This window comes from Halichoeres trimaculatus, unplaced genomic scaffold, assembly GCF_033239565.1.
Source record: "Halichoeres trimaculatus isolate MK-OKI-2021-1 unplaced genomic scaffold, fHalTri1.1 fHalTri1_scaffold_20, whole genome shotgun sequence".
NCBI lineage: Eukaryota > Metazoa > Chordata > Actinopteri > Labriformes > Labridae > Halichoeres > Halichoeres trimaculatus.
Window position 1 is genome coordinate 3,878,223 of NW_027437198.1, and position 8,554 is coordinate 3,886,776.

An 8,554-nucleotide genomic window follows, 5' to 3' on the forward strand; every position below is an offset into this window, starting at 1 on the left:
TCTTGGCTACTTGATTTGAAATGTCACCTCTGATGCTCTTTCTTTTTTATTTTTTTGCAGCATCAGTTCCATGTGCTCATCTTCCGATCTTCTGTGTGCGTGTCAACATACTTGGGATGTCAGAAATAAAAATAGTGGAGACATATCATCTGTTTAGCAATGCTGTTTTTGAGCTGTTGGACCAAAGGGCTGATTTGGAGGTAGTCATAAGGAGCTATGCCATATCTGCTATGGAAAAACTCTTTGTAGTTGTAACTTTTTTCGTCTCTTTTTCGTAATCTTTGTATTTGGAGTGGATCATTACTCTGTATGGCTTATTCGTTGGTCATGGATTCCAAACTTTTTGTGTCTTCGGTGATATTTTTACTACATTCATCCAGGTCTACACTCCACTGCGCCCACTACGCTTTGCTTGTGAAAGATGCCTGGTGCTCCCAGCCCAGCACGGCTCTGAATCTCTAGCCAGACTCTTCCCCTCTGTTGTTCCCAAATGGTGAAATGAATGACCTAACTCTATACGATCCTCTGAGTCCCTTTTTACTTTAAGAGATGTCTGAAGACTCATCTGTTCAGGGAGCACTTAGGCACTTAATCTGAGCCTTCTCCTTTTTGTCCTCAGGGGCAGGATGAAGCAGATGGTCTCAGACTCAGCTCTTGGTCAATATTTAGCACTGATCATTGAATGCTATTGAAAGTTGAACTATATTAATGCAGCGATTAATTGTGGTTAATTATGGACACATTATTCTACATGGGGAAACACCAACAAAAAATAAACTTCTTACACTTAATGGCAGCGACTGCAGCCAAATAACTTGTAGCATTTTGTCGCACTAACTGAGGTTTTCCCTTCTGTCAAAATTCTTGCTTGTGTCACATGTCGCCTTGGACAAGATGCATCTGCTAAATAAGATTTTGTAATTGTTGGAATGATTATGGCCAGATCTTTCTCATTTATCAAGTTAAACTTGATGCATGAAATATGTACTTATGTTGCAATCCAAGCTTAAATGTCAGCCATGGTTTGGGGATGTCACACTCCAAAAGTGACTTTTTATTTCTAATTTAAAGTTTGTCAAAACAATCTTCTTTCAAGAAACTTCATTTCAATCTATTCCCCCTCTCTTCCTTTCCATGTGTTGTTTTCTGTGTTCCCTCTCCCTGACTCATCTTTAACGTCTGGCACATCGTCTGAACACACATGACTCTTTCAATCTGGTGCATGTGAGCAAGGTCACTGCCTAGCTGGGTTACTCAGGATACACCAAGGGACATGATTTTCAGAGCACAAAGCGTCTACCCTGGAGACATAAACAAGTGCTAACAACAAACCCACGGGATAGGGACATGCACTGATTGGCTGATAAATCAAACAGGTGTCTGTTTCTTGTGTTGCTAAGCGAAGCTGTTTGAAAACAGTGTTTGCTACTAAAGAAAACCCTGGACAGTAATTATTCTCTAAAGTTTACAGCCATGGTGATTTAATGTAAATATACAGTGTTTTGGACTAGAACTGCATCCAACTTCAGTTTTAAATTGAGTGTTTTTTGGGTTATGATGAAATTGATATCCTGTGTACTTTTGGAAAGAGGAAAGAGCAGTATATGATTTTCCTTTGACTTTTTGTCTTTGCATTGCAAAATCATTTTAAGCTTACCTGGGAACTGAATCTGCACTAGAGAGATCTACTCGAAACTGTTTTTCAGTTTTCAACCACTGCTATGTGGGGGAAAATATTTTAAAATATTGAATGCTGGTCAAATGTTATGCCTAAGGTGTAACATACAACCAAATGACAGTCAGCATCAGACAGATCAATTAACTGTTCATAAACAGTTACGGATGCGCAGTGAGTATGGCAGCAGAAATTCTGCAATGGTAAGTAAAGTGACGCGAGGAGGTTAACCACAAAAAAACACATTTTTTTCCACCCAAATAACTCCAATTTGACGGATGGTAAATGACTCACAGGTTTGTCAATAAAAGAAATTAGAAAACCAAGCCTGTGGCGCCAACAAAACAAGCTGCATAGAAAATGAATGGATCATAGACTGAGTTATAGTTTGATAATGTACTGTAGTTTCACTTTGAACATAAAAATCTGGTTCTGTCAGTAAAAAGGTTCCATGTTAGATCATAACCTCGGTCAAAAAACAACTTTTTCATCAAATACACAAAGTAAAAACTGGAGTTAGTGTATCAGCAATTAAAATGATTTGTGGTCAAACCTGATTACCTGAGGTTGGATAAAGAAGACATATTTGACACCAAAGCCACAGACACCACTGGTGTTTCAGCGTTAAGTGTGACCCTGTTAACTGGTGCCAGTCAGTCGACAGTCAGTGGCACGTTTGGCTCAGAGTCACCAGTTAGCATGGTCACTCTAAGGCTGTATTCAGACCAGAAATGTCCTTTGGTCCACTTGTTTGGTCCGGACCAAAAGCGGACTTTATTTTTTTCGTTTGGTGCGGTTCGTATTCAGATTGTACTTTTTGCAAGTGAACTATATTCTGTAAACACATCCACGTGTGTGACGATCAGTGCTCTCATTGGACAGCACTGACAAAGGGCAGCACACAGAATACAGACCCAGAAATGGAGGTAAACATGTGTGTTTGTGCTCTTATTAGAGCTGCAAAATCATTTTCAGTTTCAAGAGCAGCTCCTTCAAAGAAGGCTTAACAACACTGTTTACAATTTTGGAACAGCGAAGACGAATGCTCGCAGCAAGGAGACACTATGCTCTGCATGTCCTGACCCACAACATGCTAGCAACAGCGTGGCTAAACAGAAGATGGAGGATCAGGTATGAACCAAAGATGGTTAGGTTACGGTGGCTTTATAGGCCCAAAAGGCACATGTATCCTGTCGTTCAGATGGACCTTGGTTTGTATTCAGACCTGCACCGGAGAACCACGAATCGCACCAGAGTTTGTTTGGAAGCGGACCGAGACCACCTCAAAAAGTGGGTCTCGGTCCGGTTGTTTGGTCCGCTCCAGGGTTCGTTTGTGTCTATTCACACCTGCATGAAAAGTCCGCACCAGTGTGGGAAACGAACCCTGGTCCGTTAAAAGTGGACCAAACAGTCCAGGTCTGAATACGCGCTCAACTCCAAAACACTGGTAGCTCTGTAAGGTCAGAACGCAACAGAGGTTGACTCCAGGATAATGTACATTTTTAAGCTGCTCCAGTTTGAATTCTGTGTTTAAAGAATGCAACTTGTCCGAATGAATAGAGCTTGCTTCTGTTGCCAAAAGGAACACTACTGTTAATTCACACGTCCACCATTGCAATATTTTTGATGACACTGACAGCAAAATGGTCCATAGCATGCCACATTTTGGCAGTACTCTAATCAAATGAAGGGAAAGTTTGATTGGGCTGCATCTGACTGCTTTACTGAAGCAATAACCGGCACAAGCATGTAGACTTTAACTCAACTCAAATTTTATAGAGCACATCTAAAACAACCGAAGTTGACCAAAGTGCTGTACAGATTAAAAGCAGCAAAAAAAGCAGCAAAAATAACAGGATACAAAACAAAAATACATAAAAACAAAAATGAAATAAAAGAGAATTAAATATATTAAAATTTAATTCAAAATTATGCCAGATGACCAGTCAAGCCTTGATTAAAGCCAGGAAGAAGAGGTGAATCTTCAGAGAATATTTACAAACCTCAACTGCCCCCGCAGAGCAGATAATGTAAAGGCAAGATGTTCCACAGCCCGAGGGGGAGTCAATACAAAAGCTCTGTCACATTTAGTTTAAGTCTGGTTTTGGGGGTGACCAGAAGCAACTGACCGGTCGACGAAGTTCGGTCAGGTATTCAGGGGGCAAGGCCATTATCGATCAATGGGTTGGTGGATCAATCGGTGTCGAGTTCCTCAATTTTGGGGGATTGGTGTTTGATGATTGGCCAGTCCTTCCATATGAAAATGATCTCATATACCTCTGGGAAGGTCTGACAGCCAGCCATTGTCGCTTATAAATTCAATAAAATCTTAAAATCTATTCTAAAAGCAACTGGGAGCCAGTGCAGTGAAGTCAAAACATGAGAAATGTGGTCCCGCTTGCGTTTTCCAGTGAGGAGATGGGCAGCTACATTCTTTACCAGTTGCAGACGGTGTAAAATTGAGTTCTCTAGTCCAAAATACAAAGAGTTACAATAATCCAATGTAGTGTTGGTAAAAGCATGGATCCCAGTCTCAGATAACCAAAGAGACAAGAGGTGTGGTGGTGCTGACGTGCTAAGATTCACAAATGCATTTTTTTCATCAGGGAAAATCTGTAGCCAATCAGATGTCTCTTTCCTTTTCAGCCAATCACAGTCACTTAGATTCGAGGGTATCTGTTTACACATTTTTGGACCAGTTTACATATTTTATTTATTTATTTATTTAATTTTTATTTAACCTTTATTTAACCAGGAAGGTCCCGTTGAGATTAAGAACCTCTTTTATGGGAGTCCAGGCCAAAAGGCAGCAAAGTTACACAGTAAAATTATGGCGATTTACAATCAAAACTAATATTATGAAAACAGGTACAATTTGAGGAGGCTGTCTCAAGTGCTCTCAGCCTGGATTTTAATGCATTTATAGAAACAAGATCAGTTAATTTTCAATCTTTTTGCAACATGTTCCATGCAGCAGGAGCACAGTATACAAATGCCCTTTTACCCTGTTCTGTGCGAGCAAATGGAACTGAAAGCAACAAGAGGTCGTTTGAGCGCAAACAACAGGAATTAACACATCTCTGAGTGAGCAGGTTGCAAATGTAGGAAGGCAGTAGTCCAAGGATGGCCTTATAAATGAAAGTGTACCAATGTCTCAGCCTCCTGGTGGACAAAGAAGGCCATCCCACTCGAGAATACAGTTCACAATGATGGGTCAAAGGTTAGGACACAGCGCCGATCTGTTGAAGAGATGGATCTGAGGCAGTCATATACAACAAATCTCCGTAATCTAAAATTGATAAGAATGTTGCAGTGACAATGCGCTTTTTTGACTCGAAGGAAAAACAAAATTTGTTTTGAAAGAAAAATCCCAATTTCAGTCTGAGTTTCTTAACTAGATTGTTAATATGGGGCTTGAAGCTGAGGGAGTCATCAAGTAACACACCAAGCCATTTGTACAGATGAACCTCCTCTATGACTTTATCCTGAAGATTTAACACTGTGGGGAGAGTTTGAGATGTATTCTTTGAGCTTTTGTTTGAGTTTTTAAACAACATTAGCTTGGTCTTATCAGCATTAAGAACTAGTTTTAGATCTTGAAGAGTGTGCTGGACAACATCAAAAGCTTTCTGCAAAGATTCAATAGCCTTAGCTGGGGTTATGGCAAAACAATATATAATTGTGTCATCGGCATAAAGATGCATACTGGCGTCCGACACGTTTTGTCCTAAGTCGTTAAGTCGTATTTGTGGATGCATTTGCACACAAATTTTGCAATTTGTAAATTCTAAGACTGATCTGACTCCACAGAATCTGAATTGTTATTAATTTTCAGAAAAGTAGTCACTGAGGAACATACTGAATTCATACAGTAAAATTCTTTTTGGCAGCACACCAGCTTAGCGAAGAATCAGCATGGAAACGTGCAGTGTTATTGCTCCTGGATAAGAAATCATTAAGGCAGTGTATCTTAATAAGAACCCCTGCTGTGTCAAGATAAGAGTCTGATAACCAATTAAAGCTAAGGAGTCCAAGTTTGATGTGACAGCTGTACCTTGAGTGTTAGGTTCTCACACACAATTTAAGCTACAGTATCTAATGACTTGGAAAGAGGGGGAGTTTTGGTATTAAAACGCTTTCTGATCATATCCACCACTAACACAGAGGAACAAAACTGAACAGTATGTTTTATGTGCTGTCTGTGTGTGAGGATGCACTGTCTCTATTCGGCAGAAATAAACAGATTATCAGGCTACAAATGTTCATTTGCCAAGCCACTGACAGATCGATAGATTAGATAAGGTTTTACCATTATCACTCCAACAGATGTGATAGCTTTTAATCGTCCGCAGAGGGGAAAAAACTGTGCCTTTCATCAGCACAAAAGATGAGCAAAGCAGAAAAGCCAATCAGCCCCAGGATAGAGCTGTGATAAAGCAGCGTGCTGGTAATTATAAACATGAAACTTGTCGAGAAAAAAAATGTCCAAAGCAGAACGATGGAGTGAGATAAGGATCAGTGGATTTCAGGGGCTGCTATTCAAGAGGGCTCTGTGATTAAAAGTACAGATGACTTCGTTTTCATCCTCGACCAAACCAAGAACACAATGTGCTTTTCTAGACTGCAGAGAGGGATTGTTTCTGAACAGACTGAATAAAATCTGCAGTGATTCTCAGAAGCACTACAGTAACAGTGTGCACTCTCTCTGTAAGTGGCAGCTTATGAAGCAGGTTAAATGGAGTGCAAAAACCTATACGACAGTTAAACTCAATAACCCACCTCAGCGGGAACGTCTGTTATTCAAGACCAGATAACAGTGGAGGGAACTGTCTGGAGGCTATCTGCCTGTTGTTTCGGTGGTATCACTTCAGCATGAAGACTGACAACGGTTTAACACCTTTAATTACATCACTGGGCGACACGGTTGAAGAACATCTAATACACAAAGTCAGAACTGAGCCGAGCACTTTAACGTGTGAGAAATACAGCATCGTATCTGCAGCCTGGGACGTGTAAACACAGCAGCATTACTGGGTCATGAAGCAGTTTCTGTGTCAGTGTGACCTGAAGGGAACCTCAGCCTGCAGACGCTCCACTGTCTCATCTTTTCTCACACATCACCCTCCTCCAAACACAAACAGTACCTTATGTGTTAGTGGGACTCTGCAAGTGAAGAAGATCAAATGTGGGCATTAAATCTGCATTTCAGTTACTTAGCTCTGTGAAAGTGATACAGTGTGCATGCAAAGAGGGGATAATGATGTATTCCTGAAAACAATAACAAAGACGGTAGCATCCTTGAGAGGAGAAAAACATTGCAGTGCTTTGATTGGACAAGGAGGTTGAACACGTCTACCCATAAAGCTTACAATAACAACCCAAACAGTCACAGCATATGCAGAACTCGACCTACACTGCCCCCTCTCCTGCTAGTGCCACACATAAATCTCTGAGGACTCGCATGATTTCTCTCCAAGTTTACAGAAAGACAGCAGCAGCTCCACCCGGCGGTGGCTGCAGGATCCTTGCTCGGCAGCGAGCCTCACTGTGTCCTTTGTTGCAAAATAAGCACATCATAACTTCTCAGTAAACATCGCAGTCTATTAAAGATGACGTGTAGCCATGTGGCAGTAAGCCGGGTTACTTTGAGAGCCACACAGGCGGTCAGTAAGACATCAGGACGCAAAACATCACTGAGACCAAGAAAACTTCACCTACCTCCTCCACTGTCAGAGGCATGCAGATGCGGTACTCCTTCATCAACATAGTCCTTGCACAATGGTGACAACAAAGAAAGGTGACGGCGGACGGACCTCAGTCTTCAGAGCGGCCTCACTGACAGGAATAAGTGACGTTTTGTCCGGTGAAATGAGGACAGGGGCATGTGAAGATGCACTGAATCCCCGCACGCTTTTGCATCAGCAGCACCTCCTGCAGCGGTTCAGCTGTGAGTCTCCTCACACAGCCAGGTCCGGAGTAGATAGGGGGGTCTCCCGGGCTACAAAGAGCCCTGTGCAGTGTATTCAGCAAGTCCCGAACAAGAGCTAAAACAAGAGGGTCAATTTGTCATCTTGGTGAAGTCTGCAGAGTGGAAAGTGGAGAAAAAACGCGTCAAACTCTGGGACAAGTCGCTCCGAGCGAAACCGCAGCTTCAAGCAGCTTGCCGCGGCTTTTCCAGCAGCTCGCGCCCGGACAAAGATCGAGTCTTTCCGCCTTTCTCCGGCTCTTCGATTCGCTCCGTTTAAACAGTCTTCACTTGATGTGGTTCACAACAATCTATCAGCGTGTCTCTCACTCCTCTGAGTATTCCCGAGATGCGCAGCCGTGGAGTGAAGTGCGTGTAGAGAAGGAGAGAGAGAGGGAGAGAGAGAGAGAGAGAGAGAGAGAGAGAGAGAGAGATGGGGGGGGGGGGGGGGGGGGGGGGTTTACAGGAAATGCGAGGATCAAACCCGAGACGTAAACCTAACTTGATTAAATTTTTCCGTTGTCAGATCACGCGCGCATTATGAAACGCTTCAAGAAAGTGACGAGCGCTGCGCACCTTTGTATTTCACCTGACCTTCCCATTCCCCATTATTCACCTGTTAATTTACTCTCTAATTGTACAATTTAGAAAACTACATAGCATAACAAACCATAGCACACAGAATACAGAAGGTCTAAATACCACCTCCGAAGTCTATACATAGTGTGTCGTCTTGTCACTCTACCCATAATGCTTTTCTTTTAGCTGCACTGTGCACACTGTACAGACTGGTACCAATCCTGAGGATTTAGAGTCAGAGCTGACCTTGGTTCTGGGCAGGAGCTGGCCATGGTTCTGAAATCAAGCCGGGATCAAAGTTTTGTGCTTCAGTAAAAGTTTTCACATCCCATCAT

General features: G+C 42.2%; 1 protein-coding gene across 1 annotated transcript in view; it reads right to left on the bottom strand.

Moving 5' to 3' along the window:
- pitpnc1a (phosphatidylinositol transfer protein cytoplasmic 1a) overlaps window positions 1-8,004 on the bottom strand; it is a 107,207-nt gene extending 99,203 nt beyond the window's left edge. The window contains exon 1 of the mRNA XM_074696986.1: window positions 7,394-8,004. Coding sequence (XP_074553087.1) covers window positions 7,394-7,441 — 48 coding nt within the window. The 5' untranslated portion in view covers window positions 7,442-8,004. The remainder of the gene's footprint in view (window positions 1-7,393) is intronic.
- Between the last annotated feature and the right edge of the window lie 550 nt (window positions 8,005-8,554).